Source organism: Stenella coeruleoalba (assembly GCF_951394435.1).
Source record: "Stenella coeruleoalba genome assembly, chromosome: 19".
Classification (NCBI taxonomy): Eukaryota; Metazoa; Chordata; class Mammalia; order Artiodactyla; family Delphinidae; genus Stenella; species Stenella coeruleoalba.
Window position 1 is genome coordinate 49,676,530 of NC_137165.1, and position 17,083 is coordinate 49,693,612.

Sequence of the window (17,083 nt, forward strand, 5' to 3'; positions counted from 1 at the left end):
AGGGGGTTCTGTGGTCAGATAAGTTTGGGGGCCCTAACCCCAGTTAGAATATCGCCTGTGGGGTGCTCACCACGTGCCAGCCTCACAGCCGTCTTGTCTGAGCCTCATGATAACCCCTGGGGAGGCACTTTTAAAGGCCCATTTTACAGGTGAGGCATATGTGGCCCAGGCGGGTGGAGTACCTGCCACAGGGTGGGGGCTCACAGCCATGACTGCCGCAGCCCCCAGCCACCCCCAGCAGTGCCCCTCCGGGGAAGGTCGTCTTGACCCCAGGAGGCCCTCCTTTAGCCGTTTGTGCTCGGGGTCCCACTCTGTCACTCGCTTCTGCTCCTGATGAGGAGATGGCCACCCAGTGAGGAGGGTGGTGGGCGTGGCAGGCTTCTGGGGAGCTGGGTGGCAGGCAGACTCAGGCGCCCTGGGCCCCTGCGGCCGGGCCAGAGGTTATGTGTGCGCATCTGGTTCCTCGGAGGACACCTCCTCGCGTCCCTTCTTCCCTGCTCAGGGCCTACTTGTCCACCATGAAAGGCTCCAGGGCCCTCAGCGGCCCCTCCGGCCCTCCCGAGGGCAGCCCGGAAAGCATGGACCTGAGTCTGACAGGCCTCCCTCCGCCCATGTCCCGGCGTCCCAACAGTGCCTCCACCGCCAAGCCCATCGCCCGCTCCATCTCTGTGGTCACTGGCAGCGAGCCAAGGAGGAAGATGCTGGTGAGTGGTAGGGCTGGGCCTCAGGTCCAGGGGTGTCCAGGGCCCCCTACCTCGGGGTGGCGTCTGACTCCTGGGTAAGCTCCACACCTCAGCAGGCACCTTCATGTCCATCATCCGGTGCATCCCTGGGGCCACCCCGGGGCAGGAAGGACTCCGGCTTGGAGACCAGGGAGCTGACTCACCAAGAGGTCAAGACTGGGGTCGGCTGGCCCCGGGCAGAGCCTAGATCCTGCCGGCACCAAGCCCTCTGTCCCTCCTGTTCCAGCAACATTTGGATTTGTGTGATTCCTCTGTAAACGGGGTTGATGTGTGGGGAAGGAGGAGCTCCTGGTGGCCTTGAGATACCAGGCAGGGCAGGGCAGGCGGGCAGCAGGATGGCCACGGGAGCTGTGGGACGAGAGCTGCAGGGGGAGTGAGCGGCCAGGCTCGTTGGTTAGAAGGTGATGAGGAGTATGGCCAGCCTTTGTTGCGGCTCCTGGGCGGGCCTCACACGCTTCCTCTCGGACCTTCCATCTGCCAGGGGTGAGGAGCTCCCACTTCGTGTGAGAGGCCGAGGACCTGCCCCCGCTCAGCAGGTCAAACCCAGGACCCCCATGCTGCTCCCCTGCCCACCTGTCTACGTGTGACCCAGGAGGGCCTCTCCCTAAATCTGTGTCCACGCCTAGCCTGGTGCCGCGTGGACTGGCGAGGGTCTAAAACCTTGGCCACATGGTTGGTTGCTTCCCTCCTTTTGGCAGGAGGCCCCAGGGCCCGGAGGCTCCCGGGCCATCAGCAACCTTCGCAGATCTAACAGTGCCACGCAGGTCAACCAGCCACAAGCCAACCAGGCATGGCCTGGCCCCCTAAGGTAACCTCTGACCCCTCAGGTACCCCCGGCCTGCTCTCTCCTCCCTCTGTTAGCCCTTCTCCCAGCTTCACTGGTGTGAGCGCTGGCTGGACGGGGGGCCAGCCCTGGGCGGGGCGGGTGGGATGAGTCTTGGCCCGTCATTTCCTGCGCAGGGATGTGGACCTCAAGGCCACCATCCCCCTGCCTGCACCTCTTCTTTGTCCTTGCTGCGCTTTCCCTGAGGTGTTGTGGTGGCCACAGGACAGGTGTGAGCACCTCTTCCAGGCGCGGTTGTCAGATCGGGGCTGACAAATGATATTTTATGCTGTGGGCTGGGGAGCAGGAGTCCCCACCGGTGACCTGGTCCCTCCTGTCCCCTCGTAAGATGACCCCTGTCCGGGTTCCTGGAGCTGGGCTCCCCGGGCCCAGTGACTATCCCTGCTTGCTGTCCTCTCTGTGACACAGGCCAGAAGAGCCCCCGGACTTCCTGACACTCTTCGAGGGCAGCCCTGGTGGGAGAAAGAGGCCTGCCGGTCTGAGCAAAGCTTCCAGCGAGAAGGGAGCCACGTGGAATGTCCTGGTGAGGCTGCAGCTGAGCTGAGCGGACAGGACGTCACGCGGCCCATGTCCGTTGGGAGTGACACCTGGTTCCGGCTTCGTTCTCGCTGCCCCTGCAGGGTGGGCCAGCAGGGGGTGGGGGGCATCAGTGTTAGTTAGCCAGCTTTGACCACAGCGGTCAACGTAAGAAGGAGCAGCAAAGAATGTCCCAGCCCTTAGGCCATCCCACCGCTCCCCATGTGTGTGTGGGACAGTGGGGGCAGGGCAGGGGCCCTGTGTCAGTGGCGTGTGCAGCGAGGTCACAGGCTGTCGTCTATGTGCAGGATGACCAGCCCAGGGCCTTCACCTTGCCACCCGATGCCCAGAGTCCTGGCACCCTCGACGTGCCGGTGGGCCCACGGAGGAGAGAGTGCACGGTGCCCCTGGCCCCCAACTTTACCGCCAACAACAGGTGCGCCGGCTGCAGGGCCACACGGCCCTGCCCACCCAGAGCTCCCGGGGGTGGCCGCTTTGTCTTACTTGTGTCTGGACCAGGGTGCCTTGGAACATTTCTGTGGGCAGGTTGCTTAACCCTCCTGGGCCCCAGGATCCTCATTTATACCAAGGGGATAATGGTTGTGTTTGCCCCTCAGAGTCAGGAGGATTGAGGAATCCAGGATGTGAACCTCAGAGCAGAATCTGCTCAAGAGACGTTGTTGATGTTTGGGGCACACTTTTGTTTTTACCGGAGTTAAAAATGATCTCTTGTTTTCCTCCTTGGTTCGTCGTCTGTGTGTGGGTCACTTCTTCTCCCAGACTTGGCAAGAGAACCTTAGAACTCCCCTCCAGCAGGCCAGCAGGTGCCCTGCCTGTCCACCTTCCTCCAGAGAAACCTCTCGGAGCCCTGTCTTCTCTTGCCTGGGTCCGAGCTGGCCTCCCTCTGCTACCCCCTCCCTCCTGGTAGGCCCTCCGTTTCCTCCATCTCTCGGGGAGCACATCCTCCCGTAGATTCCTCGGGAAGGATGTGTGGGAGGTAAAGTTTCTAAGACCACGTGTGCCTGAACATGCCGTGACCGTTCCACCGACTGAGAGTTTGGCTGGCGCTGAGTTCTAGATTGGAAAGCCTTCCTGACATCTTGAAGCAATTGCTCAGTTTCCGTGGAGAGCTGTTGTGAATTCACTGCCTTCCTGATCCCCAGTCCTTTCACGTGTCTGTTTTCCTCCCTCTAGAAGCAGTTTGAGTCATCTTCTCATTTCTCTGTTGTGGAAGGTCCCAGGGCCAGGCCTTCGACGTGCTTCTTTCACTCATCACACTGGGCTTTGGTGGCTGGTCCATGTGCACACTTGTGCTGTTCGGTCCTAGGAAATTTCCTCTTGTCATTTCTTTGACAGTTTTCTCCCTTTTCTTTTTCCCGTTCTTTCTGCGACTGCGGTTATTTGCACGTTGGGCCTCCTGGGCTGGTTCTACAAAGTTGGCGTCTTCCCTTTTCTTCCTCTTCAGCTTTGGGATCTGCTTTCTGATAGATGCACTTAACTGTGTATTTCAACCCTTTGCTCGCTCTGTTTCTTCTCCTGTAGCTCCTCTTGTTCTCGAGTGTCTCTCCATCCTTCCTCTTGCGTAGCATCTTGTTCTTGTTTCGTCTCTCACGTGTTTGAGGATTCCACGCAGCGGCGGCTGGAGCTGCCGGCACCGGCTCACTAGGCCGACTGTCCTCCTCTGCCCGGCTCTGGTTCCAGGGTGTCTGAAATCAGCCATGGTGGGAACTATTGTCACTGACAGTGGCAGATGCTGCAGATAAGAGCTTTTCTCTCTAGAGACTTGGCTGTTAAAGATTTATCAGCACAGCCTGACACTGAGTGTACATTTGTTGAAATGTCCTGTTCTTTGCTTGGCCTTATTTCCATCATATTCTGTTTGTTGAGTTTTTACATGTGGGACTTTCCCCAAATGTCTGGAATACTGGCTCTGTCAGAATTTAAGAGGGAGGCCCTAAAAGTTGCCTGGAGGCTTCACTTTGGGGTGATTGTGTGGGGACCAGGCTGCTGTGCTGGGGGCTCCCCACCTGTCTGCGTCTGGGACTTTTCTGCTGGGGCTGCCCAGTGTCTCCAGGGAGAGATCCTCCTGTCTCCCCCGTGGGGTTATTTGCGGGCTGGCAGGAAAGGGCTGGGGGTGTCCTGGTCCAGTGCACAGACTCTCACCTGGAGACCTAGCTGCTTGTCTTCTGCAGGAGGAGGGGTGGGGCAGGGCGGGCTTGGCCTGATGCTCAGTGAGGAAGGGGGTGCAGGCGCAGCTGCTGCTTTGGAAGAGCCAGGTGCCCTTGCTTCCCGCACCTCCCTGGATTCTGGGGTGCAGACCAGCCACCTCATGGCCCCTGCGGCACCCAGGTTTCCCCTCACTCACTTTGCGAGTCAGTCACCGCTGGGCCCTCTGTTCCTCGTCCTCAAGAACTTTGTGGACATCTCTTTGCCGCTGTCTCGTCTTCTCATCCTTGTGTGTTTGTACATTTTTTATTCCTTCTGGCGGGTTTGAGAGGGGCAGAGAGAAAACAGTGTGTATTCCATCCATCACATGTAGCTGGCAGGGGAGCTCCTTTCTCTGTTGACTGGTCTGTGACCGTTCCCCCACCCTGTCGCAGGCATGTCCGAAGTCAGGGGCCGCAGTTTTCACCCTCAGACCTTGGGTTCTGCTCGGTGGAATGCCCTGGCGGAGCTTTCTCGGGTCCCAAGAAGGGCCCCACCGGCAGGGACGCTGAGACGATGCCACAGTGAGCCCTGGCATCAGCAGCACGACTCGGGGGTGTTTCCCAGAGCCTGACCCCCCTGCCCCGGTCTCTCCTGGCAGGAGCAACAAGGGCGCCGTGGGCAACTGCGTCACCACCATGGTGCACAACCACTACACCCCCTCGGAGAAGGTGCCGCCTCCCAAGAGCTCCAACCACATGGCTCCCTCCCTCAAGTAAGGCCCTGGCTCCAGCCTTGCACGGTGCACAACCTGGGCCACACAGGTGGGCCCGGGCTCACTCCAGCCTGAGGTCCTGCCGAGGAAGCCGCAGCCACCCCCTGAGTCTCCGGTCCCCGGCTAAGACCAAAGCCAAGGAGGGTCTCAAGCAGGGCTGAGCTGAGCTGAGCAGAGCAGCCCCTAGTCCGTCACCCCTACATCCGCTGTATAGTGTGCTCAGGTCAGGGACGGCCCATGGGTGTCTTGAGTCACCATCTGGCTCTGGGATCCTGTAACATTTGAGACCTTTCTGCTGTTTTAAATGCAGTGCCCATTAACCCTGGGTGCCACCAGACGGGCTCTGGTGGGGGCAGAGTAGGTGACCCGGGCAATGACCAGCAAGTCAGAACAGGGAACAGGATCTGTGGGTGCCTCCTGCCAGGCCCAAGGCCCCAGGACCAGGCCGAGGCACCTCCCCGGGCTGCGGGCAGAGCCGTCCCCCGGGGGCCAGGAGATGGGGGCCCTGTCAGGAGGCTGTGAGCCTTTCTCTGCCCTCCCGGTCAGCAACATCATCAAGGCAGCCACGGACGAGGGCGAGGGCAGCAGCCTCGGGAAGCCGCAAAAGAACGCGGCCCGTAGCAACCACACGGTCCAGAACAACTCGGGGGGCACCGCCGGCCAGCTCAGACGGAAGGAGGTGACCGAGGAGGAGGCTGAGAGGTGACCGCAGCTGGGGCTGGGAGGAGCCCGGAGGTACCAGTGGGAGAAATTTCCATTTAAGAGTTGTTTTAAGATATATAGGCTGAAAAGACCACACGTACAATTCTTTTTATATAAAATGTCAAGAAAGGCAAATCTGCAGAAACAGAAATTAGAGCGGTGGCTGCCTGGGGCCAGGGGAGTGCTTTGGGTGGCGATGGAAACGTTCTCAAACCGGATCATGCTGGCGGTCCTACAACTCTGTAAATTTACTAAAAGTCATTGAATCGTGTACTCAAAATGGGTGAATTTTATAAGTATGTAAACCATACCTCAGTAAAACTGTTAGTTAAAAAAACATTAAGCAGAAAGAAGATATAAAACTGAAAAACTCCAAACAACTGATGGAGCCGCCCCTAGAATCTTGCCCCAGGCGAGCGCGGAGGGTGGGCGTGGTGGGATCTTTTGCTGCAGCCCCAGGTCTGTGACGTTGTGCCCCGTCAGGAACCACTTAGCGATCAGAGGCTGGGCTTTGAGAGCCTCACCTGGCTGAGCAGTCACCCCTGCTGTCCCAGTAGAGCTTGGGACTGGGCCCTGGAAGTGGGCAAGCGGGACGAGCTGGGTGAGGCCCGGGGGTCCCCGCCAGGGCTCCCCTCTGCGTGCATGTCCCACGGCCGGTGACTGCTCACATCCTAGATGGTCCATTAGCACCTTTGCTGAGTGAATCAACAAAGTGTCCCTGAGAGCCAAGGTGAAGGCTTTGGGTTTAACCCGCTTTACTGAGTATAGTTTACGTACAACAACACACGCCCCCTTTAGGGCACAGGTCTATGAGTTTGATGCACGTGCAGACGGAATGATGTCACCCCCTGGGATCCCCTCGCATGCCTCTCGCCCAGCCCCTTCCGGCCGAGACCCTGGCCACACCAGCCTGTCCCCTGCAGCTTGCCTTCCCTAGCGGGCCCTGACTAGAGCACTGGCCTGTAGCCTCCTGTGCCTGGCCCGCAGAGTCCCTGGTTTGTTGCTGTTTGTCTGTGAGTGATGTCGCTGCCAGGAGCACACGGTGCTCACCCGTAGGTGGTGGGCCTTCGGGTTACTTTCTGTTTCTAGCAACTGTGAATAACCTGTGCGGATGAGCATTTCCATTTCCCTGGGGAACGCTGGCACCTGAAGAAGGGCCACGTGCACAGCCACCGGCTTCTCTGCCTGCCGGGCCTTCTGGAGACCTGGGGAGGGAGGCCTTGGCTCAGCCGCCTCCATCCTGAGCCCCACTTCCTGGCAGGTTTATCCACCAGGTGAACCAGGCCGCCATCACCATCCAGCGCTGGTACCGACATCAAGTGCAACGGCGCCGAGCTGGAGCCGCCTGCCTGGAGCACCTGCTGGCGTCCAAGCAAGAGGTCAGCGTGGGTGTGTGAGCCATACCTTGAGGGCACGGGCGAGAATCCCAGGGGTCCAGCTATATGGCAGGGTTTCTTGGACCAGTGGGGTTGAACCTAGAATTGCCCCATGGGTCCCCCCCATCTGGGGGCCCAGCTTCCTCCCTCCTGAGTCACTCGGTTGGCAGGGCCTGGGTGCCAGGTCACCCCTGCTGAAAGGTGGGGTGGGTTTCTGGCTGGGATGCAGAGCCATCTCCCACCTGCAGGAGCCGCTGGCCACCTGGGAGAGGGGGGGCTTGTCCTCTGTGGGGCAGAGAAATGGCAGGATGGGGCAACCCCATCTTCCCAGTGAAACCCGCCATGGCTCGGCTTCTGCAGGGGCAGCGGCAGCGGCTAGGAGGGGGGACCCTCCTGGACCGGCACCAACAGAAGGAGGTGGCCAGGAGGAAGGCCCGGGAGGAGAAGGCGCGCCAGGCCCGGAGGGCAGCCATCCAGGTGAGGGGTGACCTGAGCCACATGGGGAGCCCGGTGCTAAGGCAGGACCCTGGGTGCCGAGAGCGCCACTGCGCTCCTGGGGGCCCCGCCGCCCCCTTCCCTGAGTCCCTGGGTGCGGGGCCTTGGGCAGCACGGCTTGGGGAGGACAAGGGGCCGCCCTCTCCCCTGGGCGGGGTTGCTCACAGGTGCGCCCCACGGCAGGAACTGCAGCAGAAGCGAGCCCAGAAGTCAGGTAACGCTGACCTTGGGCTGCTGAAGGGGCCGGGGGAGCCGGGGAAGCCCCAGACCACCCAGGAGCCAAGCCTGAGGCCGGGGAGCGCCGCCCAGCAGACCCGCAAGGCCAATAACACTGGTGAGCAGGTCTGAGAGCCCGGAGGCTGCCCTGCCACCTGCCCACCTCTGCCTCCAGCTCTATGTACAGGCACCCCGGGTATGGTGACCCCAGCTGCAGCCATCCCTGAAGGCGGACACCCCATGCCCAGACCTCTCCATCCCCTTCCCTCAGGGAGGCCCGTGGCTGAGAAGGAGGTGTGGCCTCTGCCAGTGTCCTCTGGCCCCCTGTGCCACTGCCCTGTTTGTGGCTTCCATCCGTGGAGGAGGGGCGTCGTTCTCAGCAGACGCCAGGCCCTGCTCCTCCACCTGTGCCCCAGTTACTCTGGAGCTGGACACAGGGTCCCTACAGAGCAGCTGCGCCAGCTACCTGACCTCTCGCCCCGGGAGGTCAGGGCTCTCCATTGTCCCCGCTGTTCCATGCGGTCCACTGTGGCACATGCTGTCCCAGGCCTGCATCCCCCTTCCCTGGCCTCTTCCCAAGGGCTCCCCCGCGTTCGCTGCCCCCAGGTGGGCTGACGCTGCGTTCCTTTGTGCAGGGGCTGGCCTCCGCACTGCGGGCCCGGAGGACCCCTGCCAGCCTGCCCGCGACTCGTCGCCAGAGCCCCGGCAGCTTCCAGAGGACAAGCCTCAGGTCTCGGCACAGCCCTTCCTGCCCTCCCTGCCCGGCTTCAGCTCTGGGGTGCATCTGTGCTTGCCCTTTCCCTGCCCCTCCCCGACTGTGGGGTCACTCACACCAGGAAAGGCCACCCAGGATGGGTCTTGTCACTCCAGCGGAGGGCTGGGGTCTCAGTGGTTGCTCTGGAATCCCACTGGGTCTTCATGGACACTGGGGTGGAGCCTGTGCAGACCCACAGAAGAGAGCTGGAAGCTCAGAGGTTAGGTGTTGGCCAGTGCCTCCAGCCTGAGGGACGAGGAGGCCAGGTCCGGACCCATCTCACTCGGCCGCCCTTTTTGTTTCCCTGGAGGTGGGTTGGGGGGCAAGCCCAGTCCCTGTGGCTGAGCGGGCAGGCACCCGTGTGGAGGAAGCCTCACCCCGGCCTCTCCCCACACCGTTCTCTGGTGGTCTCTGCCTCTAATGGCCCATCTGCTGCAGGATGCCAGCTCCCAGGACGTGGCTGGCGAGGGCCTGGAAGCTTTGGGCCCTGCTGGGAGCAGGGCCAAGTCCAGGGCAACCCTGGACGAGCTGCTGGACACGCTGAAGCTGCTGGAGCAGGAGCCTGAGCCGCTGCCCCGCCCCCAGGCCTACCACAAGGACAAATACGCCTGGACTGACGAGGTGACCGTGGGCCTTGCCACTGTCCACGTGGTCACAGGGGCACTTTGGGGGCCAGGGAAGTCCACCGGGCTCCTCCCTGCTCTAGTCAGGATGCTAACGAGGGCCAGATGGGACCTTGTTGAACCCCCCTGTCATCCCCGGGCTCACTAAGGTTTAGGACCCCCAGAATAACCCAGGGGTGGAGATGGGGTGGGCACCACCTCTCTGCCAGTGGTGCCCCCAGGTGATGGATGCCCTGCCAGGGTCTGGGCAGCCCGAGAGGCCCTCCCTCCAGACCAGGCCCTCCCCTGCCCCAGGGGGCCCTGAGCAGCTCCTAGAAGGCCAGCCCAGAGTCTTCCGCTGCGCCCCCGCCCCCCGCAGGAGGACGATTCCAGCTCCCTGACAGCCGACAACCTGGAGAAATTTGGGAAGCTGAGTGTGGCTGCTTGCCCCCGCGAGGACCTGCTTTCGGAGGCCAAGCTGCAGAGTATCATGAGCTTCCTGGATGAGATGGAGAAGTCTGGGCAGGGCCCGCCGGCCTCGGCCCCCCAGGTGTGGAGGGGTCTCCAGGGGCCCGTGCCGGAGGAGGGGCTGGGGCGCCTGGAGCCTGCGTCCGAGGTCAGCACATCGGTGATGCGGCTGCAGCTGGAAGTGGAGGAGAAGAAGCAGGCGATGGTGCTGTTGCAGAGGGCGCTGGTAACGTCGCCACCAGCACTGCCTCCGTCCCCATGTCCCCAGCTGGAGCAAGTGCCCGGCCTGCCCCCTGAGGGCCTCATCTCTGTCTCATCTCCCGCACCCCCCACAGGCGCAGCAGCGCGACCTCACCATCCGGCGGGTCAAAGAGACGGAGAAGGAGCTGGGTCGGCAGCTGCGGCAGCAGAAGGAGCACTACGAGGCCACCATACAGCGGCACCTGTCCTTCATCGACCAGGTGCTGCCGCCTGGGAGGCGGGGCTTGAGGGCAGGGCTATCAGGACCTGAGCAGTCAGGGAAGAGAACGGGACTGGGTTCCCGACCAGCTCGGGCCTCATGGAGATTTCTGGAGCCATTGGCCTCCCCTGTGGGTCTCCTTCTCCTTCTGTAGAAACGGGCAGCATCTTCCCCTGTGGGGACCAGGGCTGGTCCTGTCTGTGCACACCAGCCCCACTGGGTGCTGCTCACCAGCCCCCAGCGATGCTCCCCCCAGCCATAATCCTCCCCCCACCCATGGCCGTGCTCCCCAGCCCAGCATGGTGGGCGGGCAGCAGGAGCTGCTGGGCAGAGCACATCCAGGGTGGGGTCCAGGCATGTGGGATCGCTCAGAGGACCGCTTGGTCCTCTGGGGGCCTGGTGGGAGGCGTCCAGCAGGACACACCCTGAACTTTCCTGTGCCTTCCAGACCGTCCGTGTCCCGGGGAGGCCACTCCTGGTCTGCTGGGGCTGGTGGGGCAGCCAGAGCTCCCTTGACAGGGTGGTGGAAGCTTCAGCCCCACGCTGTGTTCAGTCAAGCCCCCCCATCGGGTCCTTTTCTGAGGAAAACTCTCGTGCGGGGTCTTTGAAGAGAGGCAGGCGCCCAGAGGAACCGAGCGGCCTCCCGTGATCATTAGCGACACTCTGCCTGGTGGTCATAGGTGTCTCCAAATTGGGGGTCTGCCTGGAGCCCTCAGTGAGGCTGGGTGCCATCCTGGGGCTTCACAGAGACCCCTTGGCAGGCGACGGGCAGGCCCTTCTCCACAGGCCAGGTGACGGGGTCAAAAGAATGACCCCCATTCCAGGAAGCTCCTGATGTGGCCACAGTGGAGGGCTTGTGGCCAAGGCACCGTCCCTGCCTGAGCTCTGCTGACACCAGCCAGGTCTCAGGGGGCTTGAGGGCCGGGGGCAGCTGCAGCCCCTTGTCCATGTGTGCACACCCTCCCAGACCCAGGGTCCCGCACAGACCCAGGAGCAGCGGGGTGTTTGGGGATTTGGTGCGCTGGCCCCCGGGTGAGGGGAGGCGGGATCTCCTGGCCTCGTGGGGCAGCAGCTTCACCTCCGCCCCTGGTCGCAGTTGATCGAAGACAAGAAGGCTCTGGGTGAGAAGTGTGAGGCCCTGGTGGCCGAGCTGAAGCAGGGGGACCAGAGGCTCAAGGACAAGGAGGCCCAGATGCGGGAGCAGCACGAGCTGGTGAGCCCCTCGCCCTCCTGACACCTGACCCCAGGCCTGCTGTGCCTGCAGGCCCTGTGCGAGGAACCCCAGGACAGGTGGCCCCGGAGCCTCATTCCCCGACCTCCGAGCTGCTTCCCGCAAGCCCAGCAGGTGGCACACCCCGGGGCAGGGACTGAGGGACTCGCGTGGCCCCTCCCATGTCACAGATGAGGAGGTGGGGTTCAGAGGAGGTGACCGAGGACATGCCGCCGCTCTGGTCCCTGGTCAGAGGGATGCCACTTACTACTCCTGGCTTTCGTCAGACAACGACCCGCAGCCCCTGGTGCTTCCTGCTCTGCCCGAGGTCACTGTTGAAAGGCCGCCTCCTGAAACCCAGAGGATGGCCAGAAGGGGGCTGTCATTTGCATCTTCCCGCTTCGCACAGCTGCTCTGTTGACTCTTGTTTCCTTGCTGGTAGGAGATTAAGAAACTCAAAGAACTCATGAGCGCCACGGAAAAAGTCCGCAGGGAAAAGTGGATCAATGAGAAGACCCGGAAGATCAAGGAGATCACGGTCAAAGGTGGGTGCCGCTGTGCCCAGAGCTGCCACTCGGGCGGAGTAATCGTGGGGGTCTCGAGTGAGAACAGTAGTTCCAATTGCACACGTGGCGGAGAGGCTTCCTGGGAAGCAGTGAGACTCAGGGATGCGGCCCAGCTGGCTCGAGGCCAGGAGGAGCAAGGGAGGCTGGTGGCACACGAGCTTGGCCACAGACCAGCGTCCAGACAGAGGGCCCGGTCCGGGTTGGGGGGCCTCACCTTCCCTTGGCTGGGCTCCCCTTGCTGGGTCTCCTGGTCTCCTCCAGCTTCCAGGGGAGCGAGCCATATGGGGGTTCGGGGTGGGGGCCGCCTGCTGGCGGCACAGTCGCTCCTCTCCCACTTTGAGATCCCTCTGAGGGCTGATGGGGCAGCCCCAGCTGTGCCTGCCCATGCCCGGCCCTCCTGCCCCAGGACACCCTCTCCAGTGAGCCCCCTCCTCCAGTGGGAGACCCAGCAGGCCAGAGCACCAAGGAGGGAGTCTTGGTGCAGTGGGCAGGGAGAGATGCCATGGGCACTGGTGGACTCAGCTGTGCTTTGGGCTGGAGCCCGGGGTGGGGGGGTCCTCTACCCAGACTGCAGCCCTGGTGTCATGGTGGGTAGAGGTCAGGGGTCCCCCACAGTACAGAGGGGCGAGGGGCAGCGCCCCCGCAGTGGTGGAGGAGGGTCCCTGCAGCACGGTCTCCCTCCACGCCCCCCAGGCCTGGAGCCTGAGATCCAGAAACTGATCGCCAAGCACAAGCAGGAGGTGAAGAAGCTAAAGAGCCTGCACGCGGTGGAGCTGCTGCAGGCGGACGAGCGCGCGGCCCAGCGCTACGGACGCCAGGCGGAGGAGCTCCGCGAGCACCTGGAGCGGGAGAAGGAGGCGCTGGGCCGTCAGGAGTGGGAGCGTGCCCAGCAGCGGTGAGGGGCCCAGCCCTCTGGGGACGTGGAGGGTGGGGGTGAGGCCTGGGGTGTGCGCAGACCCCCCCGGAGCGAACAGCACTTCCTCCGCAGTGGCCTCCCTCGGAGGACAGAGAAAATGGGGCGGTGTAGGACACCGAGGGATGCGGCTGTACTGGACAGTTCAGTTCTGAGGGGCGTGCCCGGCTGGCGGCTGGGGTGGATGGGGCGGGGACTCCAGCACTCCGGCGGCCCCACCTCCAGCGGGTCCTGTGTCCGCAGCTTCGAGCAGCACCTGGAGCAGGAGCAGCGGGCGCTGCAGCAGCATCGGCGGCGGCTCTACAACGAGGTGGCCGAGGAGAAGGAGCGGCTGGGCCAGCAGGCCGCCAGGTACCGCGGGGAGGGGAGGGCCCCCGCCCCGCCCAGCCCCGCCCCACCCCGCCCAGCCTGACAGAACTGGCCTCTGTTCACTTGCAGGCAGCGGGCGGAGCTGGACGAGCTGAGGCGGCAGCTGGAGGAGAGCAGCTCGGCAGGGGGCCGGGCCTTGAGGGCCGAGTTTGAGAAGGGGAGAGAGGAGCAGGAGCGCAGGCACCAGGTCAGCCCCGCCCCATCCCGCCCGGGCCCCGCCCCTCCAGGCCAGCCCAGCAGCAGAGCACCCATACCACCCGTGGAGAGGGGACACTGCCAGGAGCAGCGCCCACCTGCCAGGGTGGCAGCCACTTGGAGTGCTACGCTAAGCCTGGATTCCTGTGACGGGGCTCCCCAGCTAGCTCACCACAGACCCCCAACTTGACCGCAGGCCCCATCCAGGCTCTTGCAGACACTGCCCTGGGTGGGGAGCAGCCAGCGGGGGCTGCTCTCACCCTGTCACTGGCCCCCAGATGGAACTGAAGGCCCTGAAGGACCAGCTGGAGGTGGAGAAACAGATGTGGGAGGCCAACTCCGCCAAGAAGGAGGTGGGAGGCGGGTGAAGCTGGGGCAGGGGGTGGGGTCTTCCTTCCCTCTCTCCCCTCCTGCCCGGCACCCCAGGCTTCAAAGCTGGCTTGTAGGCTCCACCTCTGTGGCCTCCCCTTGGGCACATGTGGGTTCTGGCTGCCCAGGGCTGGCGGTGTGATTCTGACTGTACTTGAGTGAGCTTCCAGGTGGCCTCGGGAGAGACCAGGAGGCTGGAGCGAACCCCACTTGATGGTGGCGGGCATTCCTCACCCTCCCCTCGCCCAGGTAGCTGCTCTCAAAGTTGACAGGCTGACCTGCAGCCAGTGTAAGGGGCCCACGCAGGAGCAGGCTTTTCCTTGTCCTCTCATGCCTTTTACCAGGTGTGCTGTGTCACCTCTCCTGTCCTGGAAGGAGGCTGTGGTGGACAGGCACCCGGGGCCACACAAGGCATCAGCCTGGGGACAAAGCCTGAGCAGTGGCCCAGCAGCCATGCTACTCCCCACCCCCAGCCACGCATGGAGGGGTCCCCGTATCTGTGGGACACGTTCCCAGACTGTTTGCTGAGTTAAAGGGTGTGGCATGTTAAACCTAATGGCGCTTTCCAGGTTGCCTTCCAACAGGCTGCCCCACTGACGCTCTGGCCCCCAGCTGGGGGCACCCGGCCCTGCCCTCAGCAACCAGATGAGGTCCCTTCTTGTATCAGGAGGGTCAGTTTGGCAGCAGACGCGGTCTCTGTGGCCTTGGTCCCAGGTCTCTGGCGGGGGAGAAGCACCAGGCTGTGCTAATGGTTCTTACTCAAGCCCCTGTTGTGTCCCACGCTGGGTGCTGATGACAGGACGTGGCCTCCACCCCTGAGGACAGGTGGGGCCTGGGGTAGTGCGAGGCCTCTCCTTCCCTGCCATCAGGGCATTCCCAAGAGTCCATGTGGCCATCCCTCGTCCTCCGCCAACCTCAGCCGGCCCCCCCAAACCCCCTGGGCCTCCCCTGCAGGAAGCGTGGCTGCTGAACCGGGAACGGGAGCTGAAGGAAGAGATCCGGAGAGGCCGGGACAAGGAGATCGAGCTGGTCATCCACCGGCTGGAGGCCGACATGACGCTGGCCAGGGAGGAGAACGAGCGGGCCGCCGAGAGCCGGTGAGGCCCCGAGAACCCCGGAGCGAGGCCCAGAGACTGGCAACGGGGCTGCCTCTGACCCTGCTTCTCCCGCCCCCAGGGTCAAACGCCTCCGGGATAAGTATGAGGCGGAGCTCTCAGAACTGGAACAGTCGGAGCGGAAGCTCCAGGAACGGTGCGCAGAGCTGAAGGGGCGCCTTGGGGAGGCCGAGGGGGAGAATGTGCGTCTGCAGGGCCTGGTGCGGCAGAAGGAGAAGGAGCTGGCGGATGTGAAGGCGGTGAGCAGGCGGGAGGGGTGGCCGACCACCAGCCCCCAGCCCCCGCCGTCCCCTCACGCCATCCCTGTCGTCCCCCCCGCCACCCCACCCCAGGTAAATGAGCAGCTGGCTGGCGAGCGCAGCAGCCTGGCCCAGGTCCTTCGCCAGGAGTTCGCTGACCGGCTGGCAGCTTCTGAGGAGGAGAACCGGCAGGTCAGGGCCGAGCTGGCCGAGCTGCGGGCCCGCCAGCGGCTGGAGCTGGAGCAGCTCACGCGGGAGAAGCAGGCGGAGCTGGAGGAGGTTCACGGGAGGTGGGCCGCAGGGCCGACTGGGGTCCTGGGGAGCACAGGGCTGGGGGAGGCAGGCGGGACCCTGTGGCTCCAAAGAGGACGCTGGGCCCAGGAAGGTGAGCAGGCTGTGCGCCCTCCTGCCAGCTTCCTGCCGACGCAGAACTGGGCCCCATCACCGCAGCTGCTCCAGGCTCTGTGTTTGAGGCTCTGTCATCCTCTATGTGATGCTTGGCCCCAGAGCCTGGGAAGAAGCCCAGCCAACCCCAGCCAGGGCGGGTGCCCTATGTGTGGGCGTCCGGAGAGGAGCTCCCTGGCCCTTAGCCCCCTGGGCCTGGGTGGAGTGGGTGCTATGCAGAAAGGATGGACACCCTCCACCCCCTACTCCCCCTGTCGCCGTGGATCCCTCAGTCCTTCCCTGGTCCCTACCTGCCTGCCCTCCGTGGGTGCTCTGCAACGCAGGCACGTGGTGGGGGCTTCTCGTCCTCCTCTCAGCAGGGAGCCCTTCCCAAGGGGCGTGGATTCACACGGGGTCAGCCGTGGGGTCACAGATCCTGTCATTGGCTTCTCCAGGCGGCCCAGTGCCGCAGTCAGCAGGGCGGGACAAGGTGGGCAGGAGTGGCCCCTCCTGTTCTTTGGGGGATGGAGGCCCCCCACCGGCCACCCTGCTGCACTCAGAGCTGCAGGCCGGCGTGGGGGTCCGGCAGGGGCATCGCACAGAGGCCCACCGTGCGCTCCCCCGCAGGGTGAAGCTGGCCCTGGCAAAGAAGGAGGAGGCTGTGAGCAGCCTCCGGAAGCAGCACGAGGTGGGTCCCCACGCCGGCCTTCCTTGGGGGAGCGGGGGTGGCTCGGGCCTGACCAGGGTGGACGGCCTGTTGCAGGCCGCGATGAAGAGGGCCGACCACCTGGAGGAGCTGCTGGAGCAGCGCAGGCGGCCGTTCCCGAGTGCCAAGTGATCGCCGACAGCAGCAGGCTGAGGGCGCCTGGCGGGAAGTGCTCTGGCCCCCCCTCAGGTGGAGCACCGAGGCTACGTCGTAACAGTAAAGAGGTGTCTTTTAATACTTTGTGTGACCCTGATTTGTCTCTCCTGGGCTGGGGCCTGGGGTGGCGGGGCTGGAGGCTGCTCAGGGCCAGGTGTGAGGTGACCCGACCTAGCTTTGCTCTTGGCCTGCCCCCCATGTTCCCTGCCTGGCCCTGCGGTTCCGCAACTCAGGCCCCAGTCCCAAGCAGAGAGAATGGCCCTCTGTTCCAGCCTGGGCCTGGACGAGCCCCATGACGCTCGTGCCCCCTCACCGCACCCCTCGCCCCTGGGGACGGAGCTCTGAGCCTCCTCCCTGACCCCTGCACAGGCTGCTGTGTGCCCCCTCCATGGTTAGAGAACTGGCCAGCCTCCCTGAGGGCCTCTCCTTCCTTCCCCCACTCTGGACACCCCCTGCAGGTGACAACCTGGAACCTGTGAGAAATGGGCACTGGACAGGCCCTGCCCACGAGGAGGGTGGAGGCCCCTCCTGGAAGGTCTGGGCAGGGGAGCGGGAGGGCAGCGGAGGGGACACTCCCCCTCTGGGAACTCTCCCCCGCTGCCCTCCCGCCAGGCACTCGTCGCTGCTGCTGCCCTGGCCGAGGGTGCTGGGACCAGGTCGCTGGGGAGAGCCGGCGCTGGCCAGGACAGCCCTCCTACTGGCCCAGGCGCCACCCTACTTGTGGGAAGGCGCAGGGCTGGCCCTAGTGCAGGTGGAGCCCCTCCT

The 17,083-nt window shown here is 63.8% G+C and overlaps 1 protein-coding gene across 2 annotated transcripts; it reads left to right on the plus strand.

Moving 5' to 3' along the window:
- The first annotated feature begins 241 nt into the window (after positions 1–241).
- Positions 242–16,399, plus strand: CEP131 (centrosomal protein 131). 2 transcript variants are annotated; one of them, XR_013825050.1, is made up of 24 exons: positions 242–704; positions 1,442–1,551; positions 1,996–2,110; positions 2,412–2,539; positions 4,910–5,023; positions 5,570–5,725; positions 6,987–7,104; positions 7,462–7,578; positions 7,780–7,930; positions 8,448–8,542; positions 9,005–9,187; positions 9,548–9,862; positions 9,972–10,097; positions 11,193–11,309; positions 11,749–11,851; positions 12,566–12,767; positions 13,029–13,136; positions 13,224–13,341; positions 13,628–13,702; positions 14,673–14,815; positions 14,895–15,072; positions 15,166–15,946; positions 16,084–16,144; positions 16,220–16,238. XR_013825050.1 is itself a non-coding variant. In XM_079904662.1 (24 exons), the coding sequence occupies exons 1-24, from the start codon at positions 519–521 to the stop codon at positions 16,292–16,294; spliced, it is 3,291 nt and encodes a 1,096-aa protein (XP_079760788.1). In that variant the 5' UTR covers positions 503–518; the 3' UTR covers positions 16,295–16,399. The 2 variants fall into 2 exon arrangements, 1 of the variants encoding a protein (XP_079760788.1); XM_079904662.1 differs by having other exon boundaries at positions 503–704; positions 15,166–15,362; positions 16,220–16,399.
- Positions 16,400–17,083: the final 684 nt, after the last annotated feature.